The sequence below is a fragment of the Rutilus rutilus genome (assembly GCF_951802725.1).
Source record: "Rutilus rutilus genome assembly, chromosome: 18".
In the NCBI taxonomy this organism is placed as follows: Eukaryota; Metazoa; Chordata; class Actinopteri; order Cypriniformes; family Leuciscidae; genus Rutilus; species Rutilus rutilus.
In genome coordinates, this window is record NC_140231.1 from 9,707,109 (window position 1) to 9,724,240 (window position 17,132).

The following is a 17,132-nucleotide window of genomic DNA, read 5'->3' on the forward strand; positions in this document are numbered from 1 at the left end:
ATGGTTGAACCGAATTTAAAAATGATGAGCGGTGCAGAAGAACACGCCGGAAATGCGTAGGAGGAAATGCGATGCTACCAAGCCGACCAATCTCAGATCTTGCGGTCCACGTCGTCGCGACGTGTAGTTACATTTTTGAGGAGGTGCGCGTCAGGGTACAGCGAAGGGTACGACGTATGATACACGTATATGCGTATGCTACACCGTACCTACTGCGCGCACCTGACGCAGAAGTATAAATTGGCCTTTAGGCATGTTAATACACACATGTTAATTTTTTTTTAAGTCAGTTATTTATATCTTTTGCTGTAGTGTGTCAGTAGGAAATATCACTTTACATTTCCAAACATTCTTTTTGCCATTAATTGTAATAATCCAGTGAGATTTCTGTATGCACAAGGAATCTAACAAGAGCCAGGATGATCTGATCTCACCATCATCGAGTCTGTCTCAGAAAAAACTGAGACAAACTAAATCCAGAAGAACTGCGGGAACGTCTCCAAGATCCTTGAAGAAACCTTCCTGCAAAGCTACAGTACTGTGAAAAGTACTGGCACTTGTGTTAAAATGCTGTAAAGTGAGAATGCTTTCAAAAATAAAATCACAAATTGAATTTATTTATGATTTAACTTCTATTAACTAATTCAAATCAATATATGGTGTAACAACCCTTTGCGTTTAAAACGGCTTTTGTCCAGGTACACTTGCGCATAGTTTTTCAGGTAGCTTTGCAGGAAGGTTTCTTCAAGCATCTTGGAGACGTTCACGCAGTTCTTCTGGATTTAGTTTGTCTCAGTTTCTTTATATAATCACAGACGGACTCGATGATGGTGAGATCAGATCATACCGGCTGTCGTCAGACCCCTTGTGCATACACAAATCTCACTGGATTATTACAATTAATGGCAAAAATAATGTTTGGAAATGTAAACTGTATTTCCTACTGACACACTACAGCAAAAGATATAAATAACGGACTTTTTAAAAAAATACTTTTATGCAATACTTTTGCACAGTACTGTATATATATATATATATATATATATATATATATATAGTTTTGTTCATCTTTATTTTTCATGTTTTCACATTGTGCAGAATGATTTCAGTGTAAAAAAGGCTTTCATTATCTTAATGCATCACATCCAAACAGATAAAACAAGTTGTTTGAAATATGGATTATGATTTAATAGACTATTTTTGCCACTTTTACATAAATGCCAAATTTATTATTATTATTATTATTATTTATTATTTTGACCTTCCCCAAAGGTTCCCCTTGTCAAACAATCAAACTTCACTGCTAATTTTAGCAAATTATCCAGCTTTTGATTAATATGAGTCAAGTAATTTACTTGTAAGTCTATTATTTGTAAGTGATGGATCTGAACATGAACATTTGCTCATTAGAGACCTTCGAGCAATGTTTTTTCTGATGAGTCAGTAGACTAGATAATTGGGTAAAACTCTTCCCACATGAAGAGCACTGGTGTGGCTTCTCTCCAGTATGAATTCTCTCATGATCTTTCAGGTTTCCTGACTGAGCGAAACTCTTTCCACAGTGTGAACACTTGTAAGGTTTCTCTCCAGTATGAAGTCTCTCATGATATTTCAGGTTTCCTGACCGAGTGAAACTCTTTCCACAGTGTGAGCACTTGTACGGTTTCTCTCCAGTATGAATTCTCTGGTGTGATTTTAAGGCACTGGACGTAGTAAAAGTCTTTCCACAGTTAGTGCAAACATGAGATCTCACACCATTATGAATAGTCTCATGCTCTTGTAAATTTTGCAGTCGTGAAAAACACTTTCCACAAAAAGAACAAAAGTGAGGCTTTACACCAGTATGAATGTTAAGGTGTGTTTTTAAGCTTGATGCCAAAACAAAGGTTTTATCACACTGGTCACAGCTGAATGACCTCACTCCAGAGTGACGGCGCAGATGATCTTCAAGAACACTTTTCTGAATGAAACTCTTTCCACACTGGGTGCATGTGAACGGTTTTTCTCCAGAGTGAATTCTCATGTGCTCATTTAAGCTTCCTTTCTGCGTGAAACTCTTTCCACACTGAGTGCATGTGAACGGTTTTTCTCCAGTGTGAATTCTCATGTGCACATTTAAGTTTGCTTTATGTCTAAAACTCTTTCCACACTGAGTGCATATGAATGGTTTTTCTCCAGTGTGAATTCTCATGTGGACATTTAAGTTTCCCTTTTGTCTGTAACTCTTTCCACACTCAGAGCAGATGAAATATCCTTTGACTCCAGATTTTCCAGCTTGTTTTTGTGTGAAATCCTCTTTAGTCTTTGAAACGACTGCATTTCCATCTTCATTTTTAAAATGATGAGGTTTTTGAAACAGATGTTGTTTGTCTTCATTTTTATATGTCAGTTTTACATCTTCATTTGTGAAATGATGGTGTTTGTCTTCATTCACTTCCATCAGGTCTAAAATCAACATATTAAATTAAAAAGGACAAATGAGAAACAAAGAAATAAAGTTAATACTTAATTTAGCACATATCTAATTTACTACTGAGTCTACTAGTATCTAGTTTTAAATGAAAACTGACATGTAACAATACATCTAAATGTTCCTCAGCAGTCATTAAAGAGAATGAAACACCAACCTATTTGTTCCTCTGTATCTTCATCTTTTATTCTGCAGGGTTCTTCTTTAAACTCCATTCTTTACAATAGTATGTCAGTAGTTTCTCCTGGAGTAATTCCTCCTGCTTGCTTCTTCTTCACCTGTGGGAAGATGGGAATATTCCCCAGCATTTAAAATCTCATTAACAGCTGTGGTGTGAATTGTGGTCGCTGTTTCTCATTTAGCAGATGCTAAATTCACTCCCTTTCAGAGCGTCTCCAAAGCCACAATTTGACGTGCTTAGATTTGATAGTAGTTTACTGTTTTGTGTTACTTTTCTTTTTAAGTTTAATAGGTCTAGAAGAAAAATATCCTACTGAATTAAATGTGAACCTTGACATTTATTTAGTTTATTTTAGTCAACCTAATATTATAAAACAAATCCATTTTAAGCTGACTACAATAATCATACACAGTCAGTCTTCTGTAATAAAGCATTGCTTTTTTGTATTTTTGTTATAAAAAATAGGAACAAAGAAACAAATTACAAACAATAGGACAAATACAATAGAAAAAAATATACAAATTAAATAAAGTTTTTCAGGTACAGTAGCATAGGTTTATTTATGTTGTAACTCTTTCCCTCTTACATTTATTCTGGGATGCCAGATAGATAGATATTCTGTCAAAATGTCCTTATTATTGTTTAATAAGGTCAAGTCAAGAAGGAAAGAGAACACAGGACACATGTACTCAGTTAATTAACATGAATCCTTAATGTTGTAAGAGTAAACCAAAGGAAAACCAATCTACTACGACTCAAAATACATAATAGTGTATTCACCATGACAGTGTACCAATTTCATCACAACACATATCACCATGTGACTAGGAATAAATATACACAAAACCAATAGCATAGAAACAACACAGCTCACTCATTTCAAAACCCTCTTCAACACAGTTTAAATAGTCTTGGATTGGAATAATTGTTCAAAGGAGGAATAAGGAAAACAGCCAAAATCATTTAGTTCCATCAAGGTTTCTGCAGTGTTTCAAAGGCCAGTAAAAGAAACTATCAAGTCAGTTAGTCCCGCAATAAACGCACTTGATATTTAATATCCTGTTACTCACACTCCACTGCTTTTACACGAGTTAACGATCAGCTCTGTCTTCAATCAGATACTTCGAATACCTTTGAAGAGATTGCTTTATCCCCGTAGTCTCTCTTGATGATAACTGGAACTCCATTAACGCTGCAATCGCTACTCTCTGTTACCACAACAAACAGCAAGATATTCCATATGCACATAGATTACTGGTAGATTCATGAGGCAAATTAAATAGCCGTTCGCCGGAGTAATCAACTTTCCGTCGGCTCAGAAAAGATGAGACCGCACACAACCTGAACCTATTCGTTCTCCCCGCCATCACTCTTTTAAGCTTAGCCAATTTGTACGTCATCTTGCATCCGGTATTTCCAAACTGGACCGACAAAGACGCCATCTTTGTTGTGGCACTCATTTAAACTATACATTGCGTTCAATCTATTCCGTTCATCTGAATATTAACTATTATTAGGCTATATAGAAAAATGCACTCTATAAATCACATTTATTTCCTGCTTATTAAAAGATGAAAGTGCATTGTCACAATGTGTTGTTAGAAATACTACCGAAATTGAATGATCAAATGTAAAATTAAAACACTTTATTGTCTTCACTGCATGAATTAAATATAAATTGATTCATATTAAAGATAATAAAGTGATTCAGTCAAAAGCAGTGAGATTTTATTTTATTTTATTACTATTAATGAAACGGATGGCAAGAGTTTATGAGGCCGCTGTCCCTTTAAGAATGAATGCACGGACATAGTTACACATCTGAATTTCTCCCATTTGTTTTCGTTCACGTAGGACATAACAGACTTCGTTTACATTGAATACTCCACAGTCCACACAATGTGTGTGTGTGTGTAGCTGTGAAAGAGAATTGAATTTGAGATCGCATGCATATGAGAGGCGGCATACTTCGGGTGTGTGTCCGTCAGCACGAGCAACGCATTGAGTCCTTGTTTGCGGCTTATTGTGATTTACGTCAATAACTGTGAGTAACTTTAAGTAGTACTGCGGTTAAAGAAGTGTAACACTTTAAAAAGTCAATTTTTGAAATTTGTGAATCGATGCAAATCGGTTGAAGATAGAATCGCTCTACATATAAATCAGTTTTTTCCAGCACCCCTTCTGACTGCGTCCCGCAATACTACGAACTACGCCCCTACAAATTACACCCCTACCTCAAGTTATGTCCATATTAATGAAAAAGCCATTTGCGATGTCACCAGAGCCCCTCCCTCTGGATTCGCTGATGTCATCACGAGAACTGCTCTTCTTCTCCTTCAGTTTTTAAAGTATTTTAAAAATGAAACTCCACAGTAAATTTTTTTTTTTTTTGGAAGGGTAGGTTTAGAGCCGGGCTATTCAATTGGCGGCCCGTGGGCCACATGCGGCCCGCCAATCATCTCTATCTGGCCCCCAAACTCCCTCCTCCTCCTTTTATTCTGGTGGTGCGGTTAAATTTGTTTAGATACGCGCGTGGCCACAGTGGCGCATGCAGCTGTACGGATATATGTATTCTGCGTACCATGAGCGAGCGCTCAGACTGAACTGAGAAACCTTTTCAGTTTAACAAGATTACTTTGAACTTCGCAGCAAAGTGGATAACTTAAAGGAGTTGCGTTTACTCCCGGTCCCGGACACTATTATTAAACATCGTTGATACTAATAGTGAGAAGCGGTTCAATTTGACACACCTGTCTGTTACAAGCCACAAATCACTCAATGATTTAACAGTTTTAAATCGGATGAAACAGCCTCACCATTCCAACACGACTGATGAGGTAAACAGCAGAAACATTGTGCCATGAATGAAGTTAGAAGACTCTAAATCCCTTAATCACCAGCCTTACAAACATTTACCATGAATGTACTGTAGTAATTTACCATGGTTTGGGCAGAAATGTGGAATATTTATATTGAATACTATGTTATAGTAAATAGGGTTGGGTATCGAGAACCGGTTCCATTTTAGAACCGGTAACAAATTTCCAAAAACCGGGTATTCGATAAGACGCACACATTACGATTCCTCTTATCGATTCCTGACTTTCAAATTTGTTATTTCAAATGTAGGCGTGCGGCAAGCACGTTCATAATAGAAGTGCCGTGGGCTGTGTGCGTAACGAGCATGCGAGCTCAACTTTTCAGAATGCCGCAAGCAGTGCGCAGGTCATGTGACAAAAAACAACCGACCTTTCTGTAACATCAAAAGCTCGGCCGAACAGCTGATCATAGTTGAAGGGCGGGTTTTTATTTCTAAAGCTAATGCAAGGGCTATAAATCAATTAATCCTTTGCTGATACTTCCTCATCGTCATGGAGAGCGCAGTTCAAGCAACGACAGACGCCACGGGAGCGCAAGCGCTTGTGGAAAGAAGGTGAAAGCAGCGCGGCCGTGCTTTTCCATGCATTTTTAGACGCGATATGTGAACGGTCCCTAATTCAGTGTGGCTTAAAATCAAACAATCATTTTTATTTCGTTTAAAATGGAGATCATGATTACATACATCACACAATTACTCAGAATAACATGTTTAGTCTAATAATCTATTTTTTTTTTTAAAACTAGTTCGAATCTCTCCAGTCTTGAATAAATAATAAAAAAAATAAATAAAAAAAAACAGTTGATTTTTGCCACCTACTGGAGTAATAATGTAATCAACACCTTTATATGAAGAGACTCTTTCACTTTAGCCATTTTATTGGTTATTGCTTAAAATTTGCAAGAATAAAAGGTAGAAATATTTATTCTTCAAGTATTTGCCCTTTTTTCTCCCTCCAAAAAATATTGGAATCGGAAACAAGAATCGATAAGAACCGGATTTGATAAGCAGAATCGGAATCGCTAAAAATGAAACGATACCCAACCCTAATAGTAAATTGTATTGCATTAGATTTATTGGGTGGGTAGAGGAATTTATAATTTGTTGTGTGTATAGTTTTTACAACTGTAAATAAGTTATTTATTATGGTCTTATAAATGTGCATACTGTTGGGTTCCACATTTCCAAGTAAATACAATACTTTTTTAGGTTTACTTTAGCTTATTTATTAATACAGTTATGTTTCAATAAGTAATAAATGATGTTTCAATAAATCAGCTAAACCCACCGGCCCTCCTCAACTTTTTGATTTTATAATCCGGCACTCTAATGAAACTAATTGAATAGCCCTGGTTTAGAGTAATGACTATGAGGGTATTCATCTGATTGTATAATGTATTTTATGTTTTACTAATAGCTGTTATTTCATACTTCATAAGATTTGAAAGCAAAATAAGTTAGTCTTCCATGACTGTTTCTTCATGGGAGGAGTAACTTTAAGGCTTAGTTTGTAGTACTGCGGGACGCAGACTAGGGCTGGGCGATATGACGATGTTATCGTATATTGACGATGTCTCACAAGTATCGCAATGACGATCATAACAGTCAGTTACCAGACGAACATCAACAATATTGGGAAAAATATACCATACACATATTTATTCTAATGTAATAGCATGGATAAAATATTTTCTATAAAGGCTAGTAGTAAAGAAATATGAATAGAAAATCAATTCCAATTCTTGATACCATTCTTTAAGCACAAGACGTGCCAAAGAGAACACTTCTGTGTTCATTGTTCATGTTCGAATAAATATCCCCGTTTTGTATTAAAGGGATGGTTCACCCAAAAATGAAAATTAGCCCATGATTTACTACCCCTGAAGGAGTAAAAAATTACTGGCTCTTGCATTACGTTGTGCGTCAATTTCAAGTGTTACTCTTTTAGCGTAAGTCGGAATCTAGTTATTTTAGTCAATAAAGTTTTAAATATGGATATTTTACTTACACAAATGCATCGCTTCACTTCAGAAGGCCTTAATTAACCCCCCGGAGAGCCGTTTCGAGCACTTTAATCATGAATAGATGCACTTTAATGGACTTCCAAAGTCATCCACCCATTCTCAACCTTGGAAGAGCCAGGATTTTTTTTGTTATATAACTCCAATTGTATTCGTCTGAAAGAAGAATGTCATATACACCTAGGATGACTTCAGGGTGAGTAAATCATGGACTAATTTTCATTTTCGGGTGAACTATCCCTTTAAGTGAACTTAAACGTTAAAAAAGAAAAACAGTCATTCTATAGGATCCGTGCATTGACAGCAGCCTATTATAGATACCCACTGCCAACATAAATGTTAATCAAAGAACAAAAGAAAAAGAAAATCACTCAATGACCTTGACAGAATAACTTTTGTAACTTTAATTAGCCTAATCTGCATTTTATTTGCCTGTTGTTCAGCGCTGACCGCTCTAATGGCAACGTGTCCGTTCATGCGACTTGGGGATTCGATCCCTGTCAAACATAATTTATCTTTCATAAAAATGTTTTGATTACACAACTTTATTTGATATTTTTGATTCCTAAGTTAATGTTGCTGATCAGTTCTATGCAATTTATTTTATTCTGCAGATGAAAAAAAGAAACTGTATCCTATAAACTCGGAATGGCAGTGATATCTCCCATTTAAAAAAATATTAAAATATCAAGTATGCCTATTTTGTCTCGGTCTGCAGTCTAATAAAAGTTAATAAGAAAAATAAAACAAAATAGTAGCAGAGAGGTGTGCAGTTTCCCGAACGTGACCATTGTAATTAAAATTATTTTAGAAATATAATTTATATTGCAAACGGATGAAGAAATTGCTGTACTTTGAATATCTCATGCAAGCGTTTGGAGTTTCAAATGTTGGCAGCTTCGTTATAGCTTTTTGGGAGCGTTGCTGTAGACAAAAAACATGAGTGGATGTTGGAAATAAAAACGCTGAATTGAATTTTCTCTGTTGTCTATACTCATCATTAGTCTCGTGAAGTCGCGTTCATAGTGTCGTTCACTCACCAGGTTGATGCTTTGGCATGGCCACCGTATTACGCTTTTAACACGACCCACTTGTTTAAAACTCCTTTAATTATATTAACACCTACTGTATTGGCAATCCTTGCCTTGCTGTACCTTTAGCTTGCCATCCTGCACACAGGTAGGAGTGAAGTTTTTACGCAGACACACAAAGATTTTCCAGAGATTATTGCAGTTGAGGTTTGTGGTTTATTGTAGTAAATCGTACAAACAGATGAACATACCAGTTGATTTCTTATCTTGTTTCCAGTTGTTTGTGTGTACTCTGATCTGTGCTCTGTTGTCTGTGGTCTGGTGAGAACTGTGTGCACTCCCCCTACCTGTGGCTACCACTTCCTGTCACCTATGCCCCTTTATATACAACCATGTGCATCTAATCACTGTCACCCAGTGTCCCAAATACTAATATAAATATATCCAAACAAAATAAAATATTATGCAAACAATAAACATAAATGGCTCCTACACCTACTGTATAACATTTATTTTAGACAGAAAAAAAAACATTAATAATTCTGATAACATGCCAGGTGAGATGGACTTGGTAATTGCGATGATGTATTCCCTGTTTTGTTTATTTTTCTAACAATGTTTGCATATTTCAGCAAATGCATGCGTGATGCATGCATGATCCATTCTCTTCACTTTTGTTTATCCAATCAAACAACACATCGAATAGTTATTGTCGTGCTTATATTTATTAGGAGTTGATCCCCTGTTGTTATAAATAAAAAGAAGCAACTGGGATTATTAAGCTACACTAAAGCAGTAATGCTTTTTTATTTAGGCGATTTAAAATGTTTTTATGCGATTTAGTTTTACATACTTTATTAATTACCTGGTTGTTTACCTTTCCAAAGATTTGTTTAAAAAAGAAACTTTAGTGACAGTGCACATAGACATATATCACTATTCCAGACTCTATTTATTGATATAGAAGTGTGTTTTGTTTTGTATGTTTTGTTTTGTATGTCAGGAGATAGTGAAATTGCAGAAATTACAGTGTTTAAAAAGTTTAAATAATACTGTTTGTCCAGTTCAGTGCTGTTGTTATAATAGTCAAAAACAGAAATAAACAAATAAATATTAGTCCTGTATATCAGTTATACTCCTTTAGCTGATTTTTATGTTGCTCTTACATTAGATATGATTTACATGCATTAAAAACTCTATTTACCAGGTTTCATTAAATGAAAACACAACTCATAATCTTCACATACTGTAATGTGAAAAAACATTGAGTAACGAGTTTACGCTTCACGAGTGTAGTGTATAACATCAGTCGGTTCATTTCAGTGATTCACTAAATTAACTGACTCGTTTCGTCGTTTGGATTTAGATTCCTCATAATAAATGATCAAATTAAATGTACTCACAGTCTGAAAAAAACCTCAGATTTAGGGCTGAATGAACGGCTGTGTTCCACTTCACATGTTTATGTTCCCTTCCCTCGCTCACTTCTCTTCTTCTCCTGACTCGGATCTGTGCCATTGCTTTGGTTGCACGAGCGCCCTCTCCTGGCGGAAACCAATCCCTATTAAACTACCTTCATAGATTTGATACTACTAAAATAATCTGTTATCTTGTTTGAGATTATGCCAACAATATCTCCAGAAATATGTTTGATGAGGGATTCAAACTTCAAATGTCTGCTAAGGAGTTTGCAACTGTATACTTCTCGACTCCTTCAACTGTTGTATGTTAACTGATATTGTTGATTTTAATTTAAATCTTGACTTTTTGGTGTGAGTCCAGAACACTTGCGCTGTTTGATTGAGTTCCAGCGATTGAAAAGGGAGCGTTCTTTGATAGCTTTCTATATATATAATTTAAAAGCGGTTTACACAACAGATTATTTTCATCCTACTAAGAGAAAAAATGTGAAGTTGACAGATTAGGCACTGGTTGATTTACTGTCAATGAAATATTTTGAGACAAAAACATCTGACTGTCGGCCTACATGAATCATTACATATCAGAAATCACTGGTCACTGCTGATTTTGGTTAGACATGTAGCCTACACATAATCCATACATATGGATTACATACATATGGATACATATCAAACGATCTGTAACACAGCAATAGTGATACAGTAAAAACTTTTTCACTCACGTAAGTGTGTTGCGCCATTCCTGTCGGATCCAATATAGAAGGCACAGCATCGTTTTTTTAATTTCAAGCTCTCTGCAAATCCAGTGCAACTACTGTGTTTTCCACAACCTGGAACTGCACAACATTTAGCTCTCTTCAAAAGCATGTTAATCGCTTAGTTGCTCGATCCAGTGTTAGCGCCACGTCTGTTATTTACCTACAACTACTTTGTGACACTGTCACACATGACACATGTTATCACTCTATATAGATGATTTTATGTATATTAGAGTTTTACTCGGGGATTACACTTTGGTTTACACGTTGTCTTAGTCATTTTAGTCCATTTTATTCCTCTTATCTGTTTTATGTGTTTATGTCTTTAAATGATCATGGGTCTGCCTGTCATGTGTGCATGACAGGAAACAGGAAAATGGACAGTATAAAGGAGGCAGCATGTCAAACAATGGGGGTTGTTGCTCACACTATGACCAAAGGGTGATCACCAGCAAACTGGACTGTGGAGTTACATTTGTGGACTTTCCTTTCCAGCACTATTTGGATCATCACTTCCATTAGTGATGCAACATGACATCATGACTTTGCGTAAACATACACGCCACTTTCAAGTCAAGTGGCGTGTTATCTATACGCATTTTGAGCTATCCGCGTGTATGTCCACGCCGTCATCTTCCGCGTGTATGTCTACGCCGTTAAATGTCCGAGTGAGGGTAGGGGAAGACTCATAAATGGTATTAACCCCAGTGACAGGTAGGTTTAGGGACCGGGTTGGGGTAAGTCATATATATTTATATAGAGGGTAATGTAACGTTAAGTCAACGGCGTTGATAAACACGCTGAAAAGCGATTATGCGTGTTGATAGCACGCCAAAAATGGAAATACGAATTGGCGTGTCATACATACATACGCCATTTCATGAGATCAGTCTGAGTGATGGGAAGTCTGGCTCTTTTCAAAGATTCGGCTCTTTTGTTTTGGCTCCCTTAGGAGAGACAGCTCTTACGGCTCACAAATGGCTCTTCATTTAGTATCACTCAGAGTTTTCTATATTAGCCCAATTTAGCAATTGTGAATGATTTATGTGTTGTTAAACAATTTTTTATTCAGTTTTTTGGTGACAAAAAAATACACAGTTATTATTATTTAACATTTTAATAAAACTTTCATTGAACAAATGAACACAGAACCACAGCAAACAAATCAAATAAATAAAGGCAAAAGTCTTAAAGGTCCCATTGCATGAAAATGTCACTTTATGAGGTTTCCCTAGCCTGCCTATGGTCCCCCAGTGGCTAGACATTTTGATGGGTGTAAACCAAGCCCTGGGTATTTTTGAGAAAATGAAAGCTCAGACGGGCGAATCTAGAAATCTTCCCCTTATGTCGTCATAAGGGGAAAGGTTACCTCCCCTTTCTCTTCTTTGCCCGCAAAGAGAATTTGGCCCGCCCATGAGAAAATGAGCTGCGCGAGCGTGATATTGTTTTTTCCTCGAGAGACTTCATGGCTTGCAAACGAGCGAAGCATGGCAGTTGCTCAGTGTTTGGATGTACAAATGAACACAAAAGTATTTTTTTTAGTTCCTTCATCCGAGCCTCTGAAGAACCAGTGGGTTATGTGAATTTCTGATGTGTAATTGTTCAAGTTCAGACAGATAATCTTTCTCTCAAAGTCTTTCAATACTGTTTATGCATCAGTAAATCAAGCCAGTGACTAAACGATCAACTTCACATCGTTTCTCTTAGTAGGATGAAAATAATCTTACTTAAACTGTGATTAATATATACAGAAAGCGATCAAAGACCAATCCCTTTCCAATCGCCCAAGCTGTCAATCACACAGCGCGAGTTTATCTGGACACTTGCCAAAACTCGTTATGAAATCAATGACGCTGTTACACTGCACAACGAAGCTCTTACTGTACTTACCTCATGTTTGCATTGGTGAAATCATTAGTGTGAGTGCAGAAACTGTGGCGCAATGATAAGATCTTCATTCACGCGATCAACAGGCTGTCATCTGCTCAATGGGAATAGATCTAAATACTTAAACTTCCCACGATTCGTTAATCCCGATAGCTGTAATAATAAAAACGTATAATAGCTGTAATAGTAAAAGTTTTCGAGAGAGTTCCACATGTAATGCTAGATATTTAATATGCAAGCATGTCAGCCAATCACAGCAGTGGGCGTTTACACTGAAGTCTCATACCCTTCAAACAGAGCGTTCAAATCAGAGGCTAAAATCAGGTTAGGAAATATGCCTTTTATTTCTAAATTATAACAACTTTTGATCTAAAAAACATACTAACATTATAAGGGCACCCCAGGAAACATTCTAAAATAATAAAATAATCCATGCAATGGGACCTTTAACATGAGGATTTAAATCCAGCTCCCCCGCCTCTCTGTCGCTCTGTGCAGAGCCGTCGCAATGGGGTAGGCAAGGTAGGCAGCTGCCTAGGGCCCCCAGCTGAAGGGGGCCCCCGATGGCCGCACGGTCGTTTAGGTTGTGTATCTGCCCTCGTCAAACAGTATCAACCATTGTAAACAAACCACCACAGTGAGACAGCGCTATCACTTTCCAGTACTGCTCCGTGAGAGGGGCCCCCCAAACTAGAGGGATTCCGCCATGCAACGACAAACACTATGAGTGCCCTAATCACTGTAATGTTGAAGTGACATCCACCGTCGCGCACCCCCCATCAGGTCCCCCACTAGCTGTCAGTGGAAGAGAAACTGTCGTTCCCACACTCAGCGCGCTACGCGGGCATTTAAATTTAAAAATGTCATCATGAAGCGCTCATACCTTTCAGGATTTTCCAAAAGACAGAGAAAGAAAGAAGAAGAGGAAAAACGCCAAAGAGACAGTGGCAAGTAAACCATTATTATCTCCAAATACAACTGTCTGACGTATTTTCACATCTCTGCGAATAAAGGCAAAAGCTAGAGAAGTGTTGTCACGGCTGTCTGCCCGCGGTCACAGTAAAAACTTTGTCAATTCCAAACAAAATGAGCTGGTCCTATGACTCCCATGCAGTTAGGTCCAAACAAAATAATCCATCAAGTCCGGTTACATTTTAGGTGTACGCAGGCTATCATTTTCCGTTGGTGGTGTTTCTATTCCATCTGGAGAAAAATGCCCCTTTCCTTCGCGTTTGTCCTTCTATTCTTCTCCATCAACACTTTGTACCGTACGCAACAGGTAGGCCCTTGCACACTGACGCCGCCTTCACACTGGCAGTTGAAATCAGCTCCGATACGGCAGCGAAACGACCGGAAGTCATTCATTTCCTATGGAGATTCGCAGACCGCATGCGAATGGGTCCGAACCGGGTGCGAACGAGTGCGGTGCGGAAAAAATCGTGTCCGTTGGCCATCCGGATGCGTTCAAAAAATTGAACTCTTGCGAAAGGCTACGGACGGTTTCTATCCGAAAATCCCAACGGAAGTTAGCGTTGCTATGGTACTGATAAACAAACCTGGATTCTTAACTTTTAATAAAATAAATAATGATTTTATAATGATTAGTTGTCATGTCATTTTATTATTTTAATGATTTTATAACGTAATTAGTGCAGTTAATACAATTAAATAATTAAATATTTAAATATTGTACAATTCAATATTGTGGCCATTCCGAGGCTTCCGACGCTTTTCACCGTTGTGTACGACGTCCGCTGGGCGCGTATTGCGTATTACGGAGCTGATTTCAACTGCCAGTGTGAAGGCGGCGTGAGTCCGAAATTCGCAATCCGAAATTTTCGCACGTTAAAAAATAAATATGACCTCACGCTATGTCAATCACGCTTGCACACTGCCTCCAAAACTTTCGTCCGTCAAAAAAAAAAAAAAAACGGTCTGCGTTTTTCGCGTCCGTAGCAAGCATTTTGAATAGTGTTTTGACAATTTAGAGCCACCGAATCACGAATATTCATGAATACGAAAAAACGCATGCGAAAATTTCGGACACAGTGTGCAAGGACCTGTAGTTTTGCGTATGACGTTGCTGTTTGTGGCATTATGGGAAGTGAAGTTCTTTTCCTGTAAAGTAAATATCGAATCCTCCACACTTCACTTTCATGATATGCTATGAGAATTTTTTTTTTTTTTTAGGTGCTTTGCTTAAATTTCTGTCTGTGCCAATTGATAATTCATGACTCTTAAAATGCACCAGAATACAAGAAATCCCATCTGAATTTTAAAAAATTTCCTGAGGGAGGACTTGGGACCTCACTTCACTCTTTTGCCTAGGGCCCCCAAATATCTTGAAACGGCCCTGGCTCTGTGTACATGGCCTACACTAGACTCGTAATCTTCTGAGCGTATGTCCCCCTTCCTTTCACATAATGGTATGATCCTAGTCTGTCTTCCTTTGTGAAGTCCCGCCCCAAATAAAGATTCGTCTCTCCCCGACGGGAGTCGGCTCTTCTCGTTCACTACAAAGAATCGGCTCTTAGAGCCGGCTCGTTCGCGAACACCACATCACTAACTTCCGTGGACTTTGTATATTCACCGGTGGACATTTCTCACATTCACTTTGAGACCAGCAACATGCCAACATTCTTATGGACTGTTTTAGGGTATGGTGCAAACAGACTCCATGCTTTTAACAGTTATTCTAGTTTTATTGTGTTGTTTTAAGTTCCTTGTGAATATCGTTAATAGACTTAATTTATTGGATTCTATTTCTGTTGTTCGTCTCATTTTTTAAAGCACTCTCAACCTCACACAGTTTAATTTGACCACAATTTTACTCTTGTAACTCAACCGATTGGGCCGAGCGTTACAACTTGTCGTGCTCGAATCAGTGGGCGGAGCGGATCCAATATAGAAGGCACAGCAAGAAAATCTCTCCCTTTGCATTGAACCTTGAGGTTGTAACTTGTTATTTATGCAGATGTTATTTATGCTTATTTAACAGCAACATTACACACTAACTAAAGTTAAAGTGAAATCATAATCAAGGACCCCTTTAAAATCAACAACATCAGTAACACGCAAGTTGAATGAATCCGGAAGGTAAATACAATTGCAAAATCCTTAGCAGATATTTGACGTTTGAATCCCAAATCAAACATATTTGGAGAGATAAATAGTGTGCGTATAATCTCAAATAAGATAACAGATCTTATTGGTTGTGACATCTAATCTATGAAGGTTAGATAGTTTAATATGGATTGGTTTCTGCCAGTGGAGGGTGCTTGTGCAAGCGTAGCAATGACACGCATCCGAGTCTAGGAAAAGAAGTTGATGATAGGAGAAGAATACTCAAATTGATGTTTCCTCGCTCCTCCGTCCTCTAACCCGTGACCCGGAAACCGATCACATTCAGCCATCTTGAAGGACATCTCAGTTCTCCAATTGCACCACGAAGAGGCAAGGAACGAGGAGTGAGGAAGCTTCCAGAGGAGCTGTGAGCGAGATTGCACAGGTGTATCCTATGTGGAAGTCTTGTCGAGAAACATATTAATATAACTTAGTCGATCTATGAATGCGAATGAACTGACTCTGAATTTTAGTATTGTTTCTTATATGAGGATCCTTTTTCAAATACAAGGTCAATATTGATTTTCACTAACGACAAAACGTATTAAATTATCCGTAAATTTATATGGAACTAAGCTTTAGGAGCTTTCCATCTTTACTCTGTCCCTGTTACATTGCATTCGGAGATGGACTATTTTTGACTGACAAATTGCCGGCGGTCACAGCTACAGTGAGTTGTTCGAAATCTTTCTTTTTAGGTAACTTTGTGTACACAAACAATGTTCTCAATGCTCGAGTTCATGTGTAGATCCCCTGGTGATACTTCGAGCAAAGTTTCATGTTGTGTCGAGCCTTCTTAGTGTTTAAAAAATAGCAATTTTTGATGCTATCATAATAGTGCCCCAAGCACTCCCATTCAAAAAGCAATTTGACCGAAAACGAAAATACGGTCGAACTTAAAAGTTGCGTTTCCATTCTAATTATGCTTTTACACAAATGTTTGCCTCGGGTAGATTAACAAAAAGACCGTAGGTTGCATTTTGGCAAGAGTTACCCTTTAAGATGCCCTTACAAAGACCAGTGCAGGAGAGGTTCAACAGGTGTCATTCACGAGGCAGCACAATTATTGAGCGAGCCTTTGGAATGATGAAAGCACGATGGAGGAGAACATTGTTCTCAGCTTTGGTGAAAGTGGTAGTGCCAGCTCAGTATGTGAGCTGAAGTAGTGATAGCATGTGCATTCCTTCATAATGTCTGTTTAACACATGATGATTTGCTTGAGCTGGCTCCCCCCATCCCCACCTTCTCCTGATTCAGCAGTATTTGTGGATAGGTCTGGAGTTCAGTTCAGGCACAGACTGGCTGCACGGGTTTCTGCTCCTGTTGGTGTCCAGCTTCCACTGATGGAGCATTGTTACACTC

The 17,132-nt window shown here is 37.9% G+C and overlaps 1 protein-coding gene across 2 annotated transcripts in view; it reads right to left on the bottom strand.

Moving 5' to 3' along the window:
- Positions 1-1,169: 1,169 nt before the first annotated feature.
- Positions 1,170-17,132, bottom strand: part of LOC311276910 (uncharacterized protein) — a 71,976-nt gene continuing 56,013 nt past the window's right edge. Inside the window, exons 1-3 of one of the 2 annotated variants that reach the window (XM_084386919.1) lie at positions 9,985-10,095; positions 2,628-2,748; positions 1,170-2,445 (exon numbers count right to left, since the gene is read on the bottom strand). In XM_084386919.1, the coding sequence (XP_084243045.1) occupies positions 1,367-2,445; positions 2,628-2,685 (1,137 nt within the window). In that variant the 5' untranslated portion in view covers positions 2,686-2,748; positions 9,985-10,095 and the 3' untranslated portion in view covers positions 1,170-1,366. Of the gene's footprint in view, positions 2,446-2,627; positions 2,749-9,984; positions 10,096-17,132 lie in introns of those variants that run through there. The other variant, XM_084386920.1, reaches the window with a different exon arrangement.